The sequence below is a fragment of the Curcuma longa genome, chromosome 3, assembly GCF_044706935.1.
Source record: "Curcuma longa cultivar G26 ecotype Majalengka, Jawa Barat chromosome 3, ITB_CL_G26_1.1, whole genome shotgun sequence".
NCBI lineage: Eukaryota > Viridiplantae > Streptophyta > Magnoliopsida > Zingiberales > Zingiberaceae > Curcuma > Curcuma longa.
Genome location: NC_133863.1, coordinates 8693122 through 8708051, shown reverse-complemented (window position 1 = coordinate 8708051; position 14930 = coordinate 8693122). Strand labels below are relative to the sequence as shown.

Sequence of the window (14930 nt, the reverse complement as noted above, 5' to 3'; positions counted from 1 at the left end):
TATTTAATAATTATGGTTAAGTCGTAGTTATAATTTCTGCTAGGTCGCATGGAGAAGGCGCTAGGGCACCTCGGAGAAAGTCTCCGATTTCACAAATCTTAACATTTAAAAGCAGACAAAGTAAGTACATTTCTCACCTGCAGTATGAGTGGTTTTCGTATTGTTCTTTGGCATGATTATGTTAAGCTTTCCATGACATGATTTGTGTTAAACATGAATGTATGTATGCTCTTTCTATGACGTGATTTATGTTAGACGTGAATGTATTTATGTGTTCTTCCTCTAGTATGATTCATGTTAAAATAAGAATATATATATGTTCTTTCCATAGTATGATTTAGGATTTAACCATGAATATGTAAATTATTCTTCCTATTTAGGATGGAAGTAAAGCATGATAAATGATTGATGAAAGGACAAAGATATAGAAAGTAAAAGAGTAACGACACGGTCGACGGGCCGACGGTCGACGGTCGACGACCACAAGGGTCGCCAAATGGGCCGCCGAATGGACCGCCAAATGGGCTGGGCCGGGTCGTTACAATTCAAACGTATGACTTCCAATTATAAAGAAACTAAGAAATTTCCTATGCCGACGGTCGACGGTCGACGACCACAAGGGTCGCCAAATGGGCCGCCGAATGGACCGCCAAATGGGCTAGGCCGGATGAGTAACGACACGGTCGATGAGCCGACGGTCGACGGTCGACGACCACAAGGGTCGCCAAATGGGCCGCCGAATGGACCGCCAAATGGGCTGGGCCGGGTCGTTACAATTCAAACGTATGACTTTCAATTATAAAGAAGCTAAGAAATTTTCTATGCAATACAAATATTTCCATGTTCAGGTAGTTTCTGCTTAAGTATATGACTTTATAACTACAAGTTATTTCCTGTTTAATTACTAAGAAAGCATGCAATGATTTCCGTTGTTTTGTGAGATTAGGTATGTACTTACTAAGCGTTGCTTATAGTTGCATTCCTTATACTGCAGATAGAGGTAAAGAAAAGTGTTAAACAACGGGAGGCAGCAGGAGCAGTGTTCGATGTGTGTGGCGGCGGAACCGCGGATTAGAATAAATAAATGAATAAACACCTTATATCAATTATGTCTTTTATATCAATGGCTTCCGCATCTTAAATTGAACAGTTGTTTTATTCCGTTATAAGAATATTCCTTTTGGGAGAATTTATCTATTGGATTTTCTACCAATAATTTAATAACGATAAGATATACGTAACATCCCCCATTAGAAAGGAGGAGGGTCGTTACACCAGGTCCTCACGATCATTCCCTCCGTGGCGATCATCTTCCCCTTTTCGGCTAAACGACAGAAGCTGGGTACATTGCCACGCTGGAAGACGGTTACGGGCAGGCTGCCCCTGTCCCTCAGATACCATCCCTCTGGTGCAGGTGTCAGACAGCATCAGATGTTGTTCCCCTGGATACCCTCAAAGCCTGCTCCGCTGACAGGTGGAAGGTTCTCTTCACAGGTATATAAGTCCTCTCACAGGTATGAAGGAGGCATCGCATCTTTTGCATACTCACTACTATCTCCTTCATTCTCACTACTATCTTTCTCCACCTGAAACCTAACTTGAGCGTCAGAGTGGCCTGCCGGGACTTCCCAGCGCCAGCTAATCCGTTCGTTCTTCAGTGATCTTGCAGGTCATCTTCTTCGCTGGGCCCCTGACGGTTGAGGTGGCATATTGTTGATCAGTGAGTTGACTGTCGTCGATTTTTAGCCGGAACAGGTGGGATGATTTCATTGGTGTCTCTTGTATCCATCAAAAAAATGATAATCTCAGTAGCCACATCTCTGGGAGTGGTCGACCCGGTCCCACGGAAGTTTCCCACCGACCACCAAGGTAAATCGGGAAGCGCATACGACGACCAATCCAGATGCCCAGCATCCTTTGATTGCGTTCCCCATTTGGAGGAAAATTCCTACAAATACGCCATAGCTGGGGATCAAACCGCGGATCCCTGAGTTACCACCCGGATATCTTACCGTTGCACCATTGTCCCGGGACCTCTTGTATCCATCAAAGCATTTACATGATAAAGAGTATCATATAGAGTTATGACAATAATCGTAATAATTGGCCATCTTGACAAATTTTTAAAAGCAAATCGCAATTACAATTGTAATAATTCTATACTATTTTCCCAACAAAATTGGATGTAGAAAAGAGCATTCCAACTTCAATTGCTCAAGTTATTTGTTAAAATTAATTGTGACTCACAAGTGACAACCATATTTATTTACTTTCAGCGCTTCTGAAAATTATCGAGCGACATCAAATAATCGTAAAAATTGATGATAAAAAATATACAAAGTGAGTCCCAAAAGCTTCATTTTGCGCGGAATTTTCTGCTAACAGACTCGTAGCTGGGTACATGGATGACTGCAAATAGAATTGTAAAAATATTTTAAGATCAAAAGAAGAAATGAAACACATTTTTTAATCATAAATGTAGTTTGTGATTTACCATCTCCCCATGATGCCAGTGTAAGTGGCGATGAAATGATCGTTTCAGCAAGGGAAACTATATCTTTTAAAGTAAGTTGGTCGATGGCTTTTAGGAAATGCTCAACTGGTTTCCTGCAACATCACAAAGGCCGAGCTGATCATTGGCATGGAGTGGAATCAATAAATTTAGCAAGAGAAATAACGTAACTAAATTGTGTCAAAAATTGGCAGAGAAAATATACATCTTGTGCTCAGGCTGTTCGAACATCATCAAACAGAGTTAACATCATTGTCGTCGTAGTTGTGTTTATCCCAAATACTTAGAATAGAATCGACTACATAAATTTTGAGATAAAGTTGTGGGTATTTTTGGACATGAACTTGCTTCAACATGAATTTTTTGTTGAATTGAACTAAGAGAATGCATCATGAATCAAAAACTACTACTAGTAAAGTTGGATAAATAAATGTAAAATGTTTTCAATTTTATTCCGCATTCAGACAAATATTTGGTACACAGCTTGTAGTCATCAAGTGATTTCCAGTTTTTTTCCTGTCATTTATGCATTTCCTCTATTCTTCTGCATTTGATTTCAGATATTAGAAGACTTAAGTATAAGAAACTACCTTTCACCATATGTGAGAATCTGTCTTCCAATATCTTCTGACGCCACTTTCTATAACATGCATAAAAAAGCATTACCACTAATGAAAAGAGAAATATGAATAAATGGAGAACTCATAAAGGATTAGTACTTTAGATTCCAGATTCATCAGAATTGCAGACTTAGTCGACTCCTTAGCACGGTCAAGCTGTACCTGATCAACTGTCAGTGAAAACCAAACATTAATACGCAAACATTGTAGAACAAGCATTTAGTGAGTTTAAGATAATAGCCAACCTTGACCAGGAATTGCAACTGCAAGCAGCTCTCGCGCAGCCAAATCAACAGCTTTAGAAGTAAAGTCTGGCCCCTGATCAAAAGATGAGTTACAACAATAGTTGGTCATATATATAGTCAAATAAAATAGAAGATTTAAATTTTATTTGCAATTTTTTGTGATGCGGATTACAGATTTTTAAATAATGAAAATTCAGTTAGAAATATATAAAAAATGGAAATTCAGTAAGAAATATATATACTCACATATGTATCTATAGAAAAGACTTAACCATCAACCAAAGATTAGCAAACAAGATACATAATGAACCTGGTAAGAACTGAAACTAAATACCAAGGGGAAATCTGTCATGACATCCCATACCGAGTGCAGATTTCTAATGTTTCAAGTAGCTGGGCTCCCAGGAGTAATTTAAAACTTGTGTTTCACGTCCATCTTTTAAGCATACATCATAGAAAGGTGTAATTTGCTTCCAATATATTGGAGGAGATTTTACTTTAACTCCGTCTAATTCAGCAAACAACTCTATATAAATTTTCAAATACCTCAACCTAGGGTTCAAAGTTAGCCGTCCTCATTTCTCCATACAATTACCAGCATAATGTACTACTACAATAGGAGCATTGCAATTCCCAGCTAGCCCAATCTCAAGTTTTGCATTAACTATATATAGTTAAGAAGACCACAAACAGACAAACACTGCTATCAGACGAGGAAACCTGGAGTCCTCGACATAATTAATGCAGACTATGCATGGTGATAACTTGGGAAATAATGTATTAGGGGAAGTAGTCCATTGTCAACTTCATTTTTCAGTAGAGCTTTAAAATAAAATTTGTGAATGCTATTTTCAATGTGATATGAGGAACTATATGTACATACATTAGCCAAAAAATTCCAAGCAGATGTTAATTGATTGACAAACTTGATGTGAAGAATAAAGCCTAGCTCCATATTAAAGATAAAAGAGCATACACAGGTTGCTTGGATTCCAAAGAGGCCCGTATGATTGTATATACTGTTGAAAGCCGAGAATGACTCCAACTGTGGGAACTGACTTAAGGCATTGATATCTGCCATTAAAAATTGATAAATTTTCAAGTAAAAAACACTACAGATAGAAACAGGTGAATGGGAATAAAAGTTAATGGCTTCAAAAATGGTAATGCCACCAAGAAAGTTGTGTTGAAGTTGTGTTGCAAAATCATTAAACCTTAAACCCAGAAGAGAAAGACCCATATAAGCATGAATGAAATAGAGTTTTGGTCACATACATAACCGAGATTGCATCCCTTTTCCAGGTCCGCCAGCAGAGAATGAACCACCACCTCCCATAAGTATCTGGAACATTCAACATCATTGGGAATAGAAAAGTAAGCAAAACAACAAAACAGACATCCATGTAGCATATCAATTACAAAAGTGTATGGGTTGAATTTTAATCTTTAACCTGAAGTACTGTTACAGCCATTGCTTCCTTTTCTTTTTGCCAACCCCCAGGAACCTCAAATGCAAGTGCAATATGTGTTTTCTGTTTACAGCAAAAAAGTCGAGAAAGGAGCAAAAAGGAATTGATCGTTGAACATAAGATAAGATTCAACAAAGAAAGTGGTGAACTTAGTACTCACTGACGAATTTGATTGGCATCTATACTCTCCTCCAATATAAACAGATTTTGGCTCTTCCAGGTGAGACACTTTAGGAAGATCAGATAAAAGTGGTTCAACAACTGATACAAACTCCTCATGTTCCACACCTGAGGCTGCAAGAACGATCCTAGAAGCAGTATAGTTCTCCTAGAATTATTGCATTGACCCTCAAGTCAATCATATCCATTTTGGAAGGGAAAAAACAGAAGCAATAATAAGGGGCAATCAATCTTACAGAAACAAACTCCTCCAATATGGTTCCATTTAATCGATTTATTGCAGATTCTGGAGCAATTAAAGGATTTGCCAAGGCACCTGAATATCCTGCTGAATGAACAGCCTCCAAAAGTAAACCCTGAGGATTGCTAGAGAGTTCTCCTAGCTCTGTCTTCAGTTTATTAAGCTGCAATTTTCATAAAGCTAATTTACAACCAAAATTGTAAGATTAAAGAATAATACTCGAGAATACCTGTTCACTAACTTCCCAATCAAGAAAAACAGCATTCCTGACAGCGTCAATAAGCACCTCAACCATCTCTGGCACATACGCTTTCAGAGCATCATAAGTGTAACCCATCTGTTCACGTGTAGCTGATGCTGCAATGCTTCCACCTATGGCTTCTACTTCACGGACCAATCTCAATTGGCTCCTATTTCTTGTGGTTTTGAATGCCATTCATTCTAGCAAATGTGTGGCCCCAAATGAAGACGGCGTCTCATATACTGAACCACAGTCGACGTACAATCCTATGGAAGCAACTGGGCTCTGAGCAAATGTATCCAATTAGGATTACATTTGGACACTAAACATAAAGCATCAAGTAACTAGTAAATGTAGAGTAATAAAGCATACAGGTGATGTTTCAGAGGAAATTTTTGCACCGTTTGGAAGAGTTGTGATAGAGTTGTGATCTTTGTCTTGCCAGGCTCCACAAAATCAGGTAGTGGTGGAGGAAGTGTAATGCCAGGAAGTGGAAAATCTAGAGGAGGAAGCTGACTGGATTTTCCCCCAGTTAGCCAACTTAGGATACCTCCAGAAGACCTTTGCGCAATAGTGCTTGCATATCTAGTGGTGACAACAATCCTGGCACCATCTGCTTGATGCTGTAGAGAATAACAAAATATCAGACAATAGTTTCACCAGACAATAATAGTACTGTCACATAAAAAATGCTAAAGCACCACCAACTCAGAGAAAAAAAGATAATACAGTAGGCAACTTTAAAAAACTGTGAAACATAACTGAGCAAGAGGAATCCAACAGGCCCAGTGATTTGGGGATTTTCAATTTTGATAGCGTCGTTGAAATAATATACAACACAGTATCTCTGGTGTTGCAATGCCATGACATAGATATACAACACAATTGGACCCCATGAGCTAATGTAAAGTCCAGGAGCATGGTTGCCACGCAGAATAGTTCTCTAATGAGCAAGCAAACACAGTTCTTAGTGTTAAAGCTTCTTTGCAATCTAACCACCATTCCATTCTTCCTAATGTTAGTGATTTTGTAGTTATCTAATGAGTTTTGAAACTAACATTCAATTCAACTCACAGCTTCCTATCTATGATTTTTATTTGAGGAAAGAAAACTAGCATCCATCTTGTTCTTAAGTAATTCATGCTATACAACTTATATAATGCAAACTGATGTATGGCAAGTTGGCAACAGAGCTTTAGTCTCGCCATTTTAGCCTTGATTTCACTATCAGATAGTCATAACATTCTTCGATCAAATAACAAAATATTTCAGCTGCAGATATATAAAAATCAGTTAATACCAAAAATGAGTTTGTTTCAATTTTCACCGCCACATAATCAAAATCATTTATACTGTGTAACCAACAATTTTACAAAAAAATCATTTTTTTCCTTTGCTGTTTGCGTAACATGAAATGTATTAAAAAGGAAAAATGAGTTCATGTAACATGAAATGTGGCTACCATTACACTACTTCTAATAATCCTCCAAGAAGAGTCCAGTAACCGACATCCTTTCCTGTTAGGATTGCAAGAGTTTTTCTTTCTTGTAATGTAACTAATCGAGCTCTAATCTAACAAAATTTATTTCAGGGGTGATCGAATTCCAAAATCAGAAGCCTATACTTTTCTCCTTTGTTTCTTACATCTGTATATTACGAAGTTTAAATATGACGTTAGACGGCTGATAAACAATAGTCCTTTTTAGGATAAAGGAAGGCGAAGACTCCAAAAACGTAAACAATGCACGTTGATCCCAATATGTACTTTAATGAATTTTCGAGATGGATTTTATATACATCATAAAGGCATAATAACAAAGATCATTTGATACCAAGGCTTATCAACCCAACAGCTTATCAACCCAACAACCAAAACAAAAAAGAAAAAACCAAAACAAAAAGACACCAGTCACCATCTTATTAAAAAAGAAAGGGGAAATGCAAAACAGGAACTGCCGCAAAACTAAGGGCATCACGGAAATCCGAATTTGAGGAGGAAGATGCAGTGCAACCGAAATGATCGACCAACCCTGAGAGACTTGAGGTGAGATCCGACAGCTCTGTGCATGATCGGAAACAAGCGAACCCTAGATCGGAGAAGTTGATACGAACGAGCCAGCCCAGAACAAGCGAAGATCATGTACATGAGAAGAGTCCGGGTCCGATTCGACTTCGTCATGATGAGGGCGGTTGGGATCCACCGAACCGCAAAACTATCTCGGTTCATCCGAGTGGCCCGGTCCGCTTCATGCAAGAAAGAACCAAACCAGCATCCAAACCTGAATGCATCACGCCGGTTCATGAAAACCAGAGCCTGAACCAAATTACATCAGGCTGATCATGAAAAAAACCAAGCGCGGAAAATCGAGAGGCCGAACGGCATCTTCTCTTTTCTTTATTTAGAAGCCAAAACGGAGGAAGACGACGATCAATAACGGTCCCTGTTGTATCCTTTCCGAGGTAGGGTTCCGCTGCAATGGAGCCCTTCCGATCCCTTCCTTTCCTTCTCCTCTACGTCTTGGCCATTGCCTCCGCCGACCCTTCGCACTCCCTCCTCCGCATGCGCAACGCTCCCGCCGGGGCCGGAGGAGCCGCCGCCGACGGTCTCTTCTGCGACAGCTGGAGGCTCTCCGTGGAAACCAACAACGCCGGGAACTGGCGGACCATCCCTCCCAAGTGCCTCGAGATCGTAGCGGAGTACGTGAACGGGGACCGCTATTTGTCCGACTCCGACATCATCGCCGTCGATTCCTTGTCCTTCGCCGAGACTGTCCGGATCGTGGGCGACAGGAAGGATGTGTGGGTCTTGGACATCGACGAGACGCTGCTTTCCAATGTTCCCTATTATGCCGTCCACGGATTCGGGTAATAAATGCCCTTTTTCTTCCATCGACCCGCAACAACAATAAGATGGATTTGGATAACTTTTTTCTTTCACCTTTTATCAGATCAGAAGCTTTCAATGAAACTTCATTCGATGAATGGGTGGACCTGGCGAGGGCTCCAGCTTTACCGGCAAGCCTAAGGTTGTACGATCGACTACTCGGGCTGGGATTCCAGATCGTTCTTCTCACGGGTCGAAGTGAGATTCAAAGAAACGCCACTGAGAAAAACCTGCTGCTTGCTGGTTACCATTCATGGGAAAGGATTATTTTGAGGTGTGTTCTCAAACCTTCAAATAGGCATCCCATGTCTCCGGCTTGTATAACCTGCAACTATCTAGCTTCACGATACAGGCAAGCCTCTGACTTCGGGAAGCCTGCGGTTTTGTATAAGTCGGAAAGGCGAGCAGCGCTGGAAGCAGAGGGATTCAGGATTCATGGGAACTCGGGGGACCAATGGAGCGATCTGCTTGGTACGCCGATGGCCGATCGCTCCTTTAAGCTCCCTAATCCGATGTATTACATTAAATGATCGATAGAGATGTTGCAGTGATTCCTTAGACATATTGTTCAAATTAGGACAAATCTGTATTCATTGGTCGAACAATCTGTATATAATAAATTAAGATGTTCATTGTTCTAATGCCATTCATTCGATCCTCGTGACGTCATATGCATCAAAATAATCAACAGAAGAGATTAAAAAGGTATCAAAGCTGGGTGGTTGATTATATTTTCTGGAAACAAAGCACCAGCAACATTCCATAAATCAAACATGAACATGGATAGTGACTCCGTCCAAGAGAAGGGGTTCATTCTGACTTATCATGCTTGCCAATAGTATTACCTCTCGCATTGTGTAGAATGATTTTGTCAGCGGAAATGAAGAAACCGGCAATAGATGCTGCAAAACGATGAAAATAAATGGTTGGTTATATTGTTTCTACATCAGCTTGTTAAGAAATGTGTAAGCTAGAATGCGTAGTACTTTTGAATTAAGTGAACACTCCCATGTAACAAAAGCATGGCATATTGTATGATTTGATTTATAATTATATGAAAGTGGTAATTAAGAAACAATTACAAGCAAATAAAGTTAAAAATCAAATGCCCCCAAAGTCAGCAAACATAAGAAACAAGACACTGCAAAGGTTTGAGATACTTTTGCTCATCTACAATGTGGAATAAAATGAATTTTTGGCATTCATGTTCACATGTCACACCTGAAAGAGAAGAAGCAAACTTACTCTAGGGACGTTGGACAAGCAAACTTACTCTAGGTTGCATTTCCTATGTGGTAAAGAGAAGAAGAAACAAGGCAACGAAGAGTTTTCTCTACTGATTTTTTCTCTCCATTTCCTTTGGCTGAAATGGAAGGAAGAACTGGAAATATTTTTTTCACAATACATCCCAAAATCATTTCTGTCTGATTTAAAGCAAAAAAGGCACTCAAATCCGTTTCCATCCGATTTAGGTGGAGAAGGCACTGTTGATGGGCAATGGTACTCAACTCCCACCTAGAAAAAGTAAAATTAATTTTTTTTTGTTTAATGGGTTGAATCCTTTGCTTGCACACCAAGTGTTTGTTGAACTGACTACACCAAGTGGACATCTCCATACCCACCCAATTTCAACTGATCTCCCAAAGAACACGATATCATCTATGCTAAGTGGGATTAATAGCTGGACTTCAATGAACAAGATGGTTGTATAATGTATATGCAGATGTTATGCGATCGCACACATATGGATGTCATGCATACGCAATCCATGTTCAAAAAATTAATATGGCAATGCATAAATCTAGTGTAAAAAATGAGCTTATATTACCAAATATGAAATTTCAAATTAATAGGTCTCAGCAATCAATATAAACAAACTTTACATTCAAAACTATTAAATTAGTCATTGTATAAAATCCACAATCTTAGATAAATTGGGTGAGTGAATCAAGCATCAAGCTCAATGGGGCTGCATAAATCTACAAAGGTGACCCACTGATTTTGCATAATGACCATGTCAAACCCACATCGTCACAATTATACAAAGCCATGTGTGTGTTATATTCCTCGTTACAGTTGTATTTCATCACAACCTAGAGTAACATAAAGTCATTTTGAGCTAAGAAACTGATTCGAGTCGATTCATTATATTTAATCACCACCTAGAGTAACATAAAGTCATTTTGATCTAAGAAACTGATTCGAGCCGATTCATTATATTTGTTGAATATTATCTTGATTTGCATTTGTCCTCAATTAATTCCCTTGAGTTATGGACAATAGATTATCCAATAATTTTCATGGATAGATGGCTAAGATCAAACATATAATTGCATTCATCAATCAATTAGGGAGGCACATGCAGTGATTTGGCATGATGACGACAATTAGACCACATTTTACATCAATTATTATATTTATGTTACTTGAGTAGTATGTTAGTCAGTTAGTGTATCATGGACATGGATCTATACAGAGTCAAGTGTCATTCTAGTCAAATTAGATTCTTACTACCATATTCAACAGAGAAGATAATGCAACATTAAGCACCACCAATCTCACACGGAGAACTCTCAGAACTCAAAATTCAAAATCATTAATAAGATAATCAACAAGAGTGGGTTGGGTCCTTTTAAAAGCCCAACCATAACTCAATCTCCCAAACCTACAAATTTGGTAGACAAATAACCAATTCATGAACAACTTTTCCTACTAAATAAAGTATAAAATTTCCTACTTTCTCTTGACTCCTTCAAAACAAAAATCTACAACTTTTAAAATTTATAACTAACCTCATCTAAAACCTCCAATTTAATTTTTCTAATTTTAAATTGAATTTGGATAATTTTGCAAAACCAAGTAAAATTAAGGATTATAGGAGTTATCTGATCTCCCCCCAGCCCAACTCCATCGTGCTGCTACCCACCCCCTTTATCATATTGACACCTACACTCCATGTCTCCATCTCATCTCTCATGTGTACCCACTTCCCCAATACTCTTATCATTATGAGAGGCATAAAACCCAATGTGTTAAATCATCAACAGACGTGTGAAGCTTCTAGTTACTAAATCCTAAAAATTGTAGATTGTCGATGGCCCATGAGGTCACAAGTTCTCAAAAATAATTGTTTACTGACTTTTTATTTGTTGTTACAGAATCATGGAAGATTTGTGTTTTCTTACATTAATTATGTTCATGCCTGCACAGTTAAAAAGTTTCTTAACTCGTATCTCATTGATGTATTATGGATCATGGTCATACCTTGATACTTTTATGCATTAATACTTCCTCTTTTCTACATCATATACAATCATTTTACGAACAGACTCAGGTTGTTTATTTTTCAAGAGACAACATTTAAAATAGAGTAATCTAACTCTCAAAAAAAAATTGAGAAATCCACTAGCATTGACAATATTCTTTAGAGAACAAACCTGCTGTTATAATCAGTGCTTGAGCATTGTATTTGAGGTTACGTTTGGCCCATGGAATAACACGACATCCAACCAACTGAGACAAAAATGTCAAAGTCAGGAAAACCCAAATTGAGAGAAATATAGAAATAACAAGTGTGACTATTGAGTTGTACTCGGTTGATCCATTTTAACATTGAAAATTGAGTAACAGACTTGAATAGTTTGGTTAATTCTCAACTGACGTGGCATGAGCATATTCAATATACAATGAAGGTATGGAAAATTAAGGATGAAAATGGAGAAGTCTGTTTAGTAGGAAAATGAAGGTATGGTTAATTCTCAAAACACACCGTGGGCACGGCAGCAACTGCACCAGATATTGCAGCTGTCTTAAGTCCAGAATAAACTGCTTCTGTGGAACAAAAGCACAGAACAAAGAAAGTGAGTCAGTGATTCATAAATAAGATAAGCTAAAAACATAAATTAATAAAAATAATAATTTTCTGCTATGTGGCTAATAATAAAAAATTCAATTCATTAAGACTCAAAAAGGACGAAATGGCAAATAAAGGCAATCATATGAGACCAGAAGGCCAATTAAAGCAATGACACTCTCTTACATTACAACAAGTATTATCTATTATAAATAGAAAAGTCTCAATTAAAGGGCAAAGAACATTTCATAAGAACTCAAGGCAGGTTTTAAACCAATATAGCCAGTCATAAGCAATAAGTACCAGTCCAATAAAGAAGAAATCATGATTATAAAACTCCTATCATCAGTACAGAGTATCTTGTTTATTTATATAGTAACAGAATATGTCTTGCATCAATAGATGTCAAAAGTCCAAACTAGTGCTATATCAGTCTAGGGTATCAGTATTTAATAAAACTTTAAATGATCCTCAATACGAATAAGAAAAATAATTTAAGAACAAAAAAATGAAGTTTTTTCATGGGAAACACAAAAAAATAAAGACAAGAAATATAGAAAGTAGGTTGATAGCCTTCATATCTTAAACGACCAAGAACAGATTGTTACACAGATAACCTGAAAAAAGCAAATTTTTGCATCATATATACAATTACAGACTTTATGACTGTTAACTAATTGAAATAGAAGCATCAATAATCACCATCCAGAATATCCAGATTAATCAATTATTTAAAGTAAAAACAAAAGTATTCTTTTAAAACATGAATTGGAGATAAAAAAATATCAGAATTAACCAGAATCACCCTTTACTTTTTGGTCAGCACCACAAGCAACAAATCTAAAAAGTCTTAGAGTTGGCCAATCCACGTAGTGCTGTTAGAAATCACTTAATTTCCCTACATTTTGTTAGCATAATAAGCAACTTAATGTACTCCCATAAAATGCAGCATGTAATTCAACAGAGCATCCATAACCTACTGATGCCTTACAGTAAAAATTGGTTTGAGAAGAACAAACACTAGAACTAACTAGGTTTAGATTGATTCAAAATTATGTTGTCTTTTGTTCCCAATATTCTACTGTCTTATATTTAAAATGACTACATGTTCTAATTTAATACTTAGCCTCATAAGAATCATTCTGATCTTCTACTTTATATTGGATCACCAAAGGTTAACATTTTTTAATAAAATCAGATTCTCGTTTACCTTAACTTTGAAGAAGCTATCAATTTAAAATTGCTATTGAATCAATTGTTTGCCATCAGTACCAACCCTAATTCTGGAAAATAAAAGTCGGGAAACAACTATTAGTTTGAAACTGACTCATCTCGAAGTTTCTAAGACATCGTTTTTACTCTTGAGAGATCCTATCCTCATTCCTACTCTTTCTCGTCTTCTCTACTGCTTCATACCATTGGTTATCTGCTTATATCGACTTGATATGTGCTTGTATTGAGAGACTCTTTCTCAGACTAAAATTTGCTAGGTGCTAAGATCTCCGATCAGCATGCACATGTACGTGGAGAAATCATTAACTTGTTCAGCAATGTCAGTCATTTTAATTTCAACCTAAAAGCTCAAGAAGAAATCAAATAAAAACTTATACGGCATTAACAGGCGACAGACGATTTCACAGGAAAAAAGTTAGGATCGCGCATGAACAGAAATCAGAAGCCATAACTCATACCTCGAACGGTATTATCAGAACTCGAGATCTTCTCCTCATTCGGTGAAGCGATCACAGGCTTCATAGCTCAAGATCAATCTCTCCCTCGCCGATGCAGAAACCCTCGTTCGATTTTCTCAGCTATTTTATTTCCGCATCGCATATATTAAGCGAAATGCTGGTTAAAGGAAGACACTTTCCTTACCTACGTGTTAACAGACCCAGCAACAACATTTGTTATTAGCCTACCATGGGACCCATAATCCTACCCAATCTTTGGCGGGTATACCTGGGAACTCGTACATTGAGAGTCGGCAATAATATATTGCTCTAACAAAGGGGAAGCCAACTGGGTGTTTTCATTCTCGAGGAGGCGCGACTCTATCGTACAGGGAAAGGGCGCACGGGGAATCAACGGTGGATCTGGATGAACTTCATAAACAGACGGTGGATCTGGATGAACCTACATTCCTTACATTATATTTTCCATATGGGTAAAAAGAAATTAGATTACGAAATCAGCAATCAAATTAATGAGATTTTAAATCTTGATTTGGCCAACTAGATTATGTTCATTTATGAGAAATTAACTAGAAGAAAGGCACGTAACCTGAAATTAATTAACCATGAGTCCCACTGTTGATGCATACCTTTTATGTAAACAGTATGAGGAAAAAATGGGAAAAAATTTTATGTAGATTTGTCAGTTGAATCTGGATGAAACTTAGATAATTTTTTCTTTCAATTTATCTTTTGATAGATGATCATAAAATCAATTGACAATGTCCTTCCTGATTTACCTCCTTCGTATGATCATGATAGAACCATTGGATTGTAAATTTTATTTTTTACTGTCGAGAATCCATGGGCAGTTGTCAGACGGGAATTAAATATGTGCATTAGTGTCTCCATGCATCTCTATATGCATGGACCACCCACGCCACCCTACTACTCTCTTTCATTCATTCTCATCTCCTTCACTTCAGTGCAATGACATGATGATGCATCTACCGGA

General features: G+C 37.7%; 2 protein-coding genes, 1 long non-coding RNA gene and 1 pseudogene across 3 annotated transcripts; 2 read left to right on the top strand and 2 right to left on the bottom strand.

The window, feature by feature from the left end:
* Positions 1–73: 73 nt before the first annotated feature.
* Positions 74–1189, top strand: LOC141823148 (uncharacterized). Its single transcript, XR_012601385.1, has 2 exons — positions 74–120; positions 995–1189. It is a non-coding gene; the product is annotated as an uncharacterized LOC141823148 (long non-coding RNA).
* A 1030-nt stretch (positions 1190–2219) lies between these two features.
* On the bottom strand, positions 2220–7650 carry LOC141824195 (mitochondrial-processing peptidase subunit alpha-like; annotated as a pseudogene).
* A 334-nt stretch (positions 7651–7984) lies between these two features.
* LOC141824724 (acid phosphatase 1-like) lies at positions 7985–8922 on the top strand. The gene is made up of 3 exons (XM_074712053.1): positions 7985–8373; positions 8457–8666; positions 8745–8922. Exons 1-3 carry the CDS (start codon positions 7985–7987, stop codon positions 8920–8922), a joined length of 777 nt encoding a protein of 258 aa, XP_074568154.1.
* Positions 8923–8999: 77 nt separating this feature from the next.
* On the bottom strand, positions 9000–14056 carry LOC141824723 (early nodulin-93-like). Its single transcript, XM_074712051.1, has 4 exons — positions 13937–14056; positions 12162–12223; positions 11830–11905; positions 9000–9294 (listed from the first exon to the last, which is right to left on the bottom strand). Exons 1-4 carry the CDS (start codon positions 13998–14000, stop codon positions 9203–9205), a joined length of 294 nt encoding a protein of 97 aa, XP_074568152.1. The 5' UTR covers positions 14001–14056; the 3' UTR covers positions 9000–9202.
* Between the last annotated feature and the right edge of the window lie 874 nt (positions 14057–14930).

Excerpts from the sequence above, each read along its gene's own strand:
- LOC141824724 (XM_074712053.1), top strand. The coding sequence starts at position 7,985 with ATGGAGCCCTTCCGATCCCTTCCTTTCCTTCTCCTCTACGTCTTGGCC. Across the intron at positions 8,374-8,456 it reads TATGCCGTCCACGGATTCGG|ATCAGAAGCTTTCAATGAAA; the intron begins GTAATAAATGCC and ends ACCTTTTATCAG. Across the intron at positions 8,667-8,744 it reads TGGGAAAGGATTATTTTGAG|GCAAGCCTCTGACTTCGGGA; the intron begins GTGTGTTCTCAA and ends TTCACGATACAG.
- LOC141824723 (XM_074712051.1), bottom strand. The coding sequence starts at position 14,000 with ATGAAGCCTGTGATCGCTTCACCGAATGAGGAGAAGATCTCGAGTTCT. Across the intron at positions 11,906-12,161 it reads CAGTTGCTGCCGTGCCCACG|TTGGTTGGATGTCGTGTTAT; the intron begins GTGTGTTTTGAG and ends TTTTTGTCTCAG. Across the intron at positions 9,295-11,829 it reads AGCACTGATTATAACAGCAG|CATCTATTGCCGGTTTCTTC; the intron begins GTTTGTTCTCTA and ends ATCGTTTTGCAG.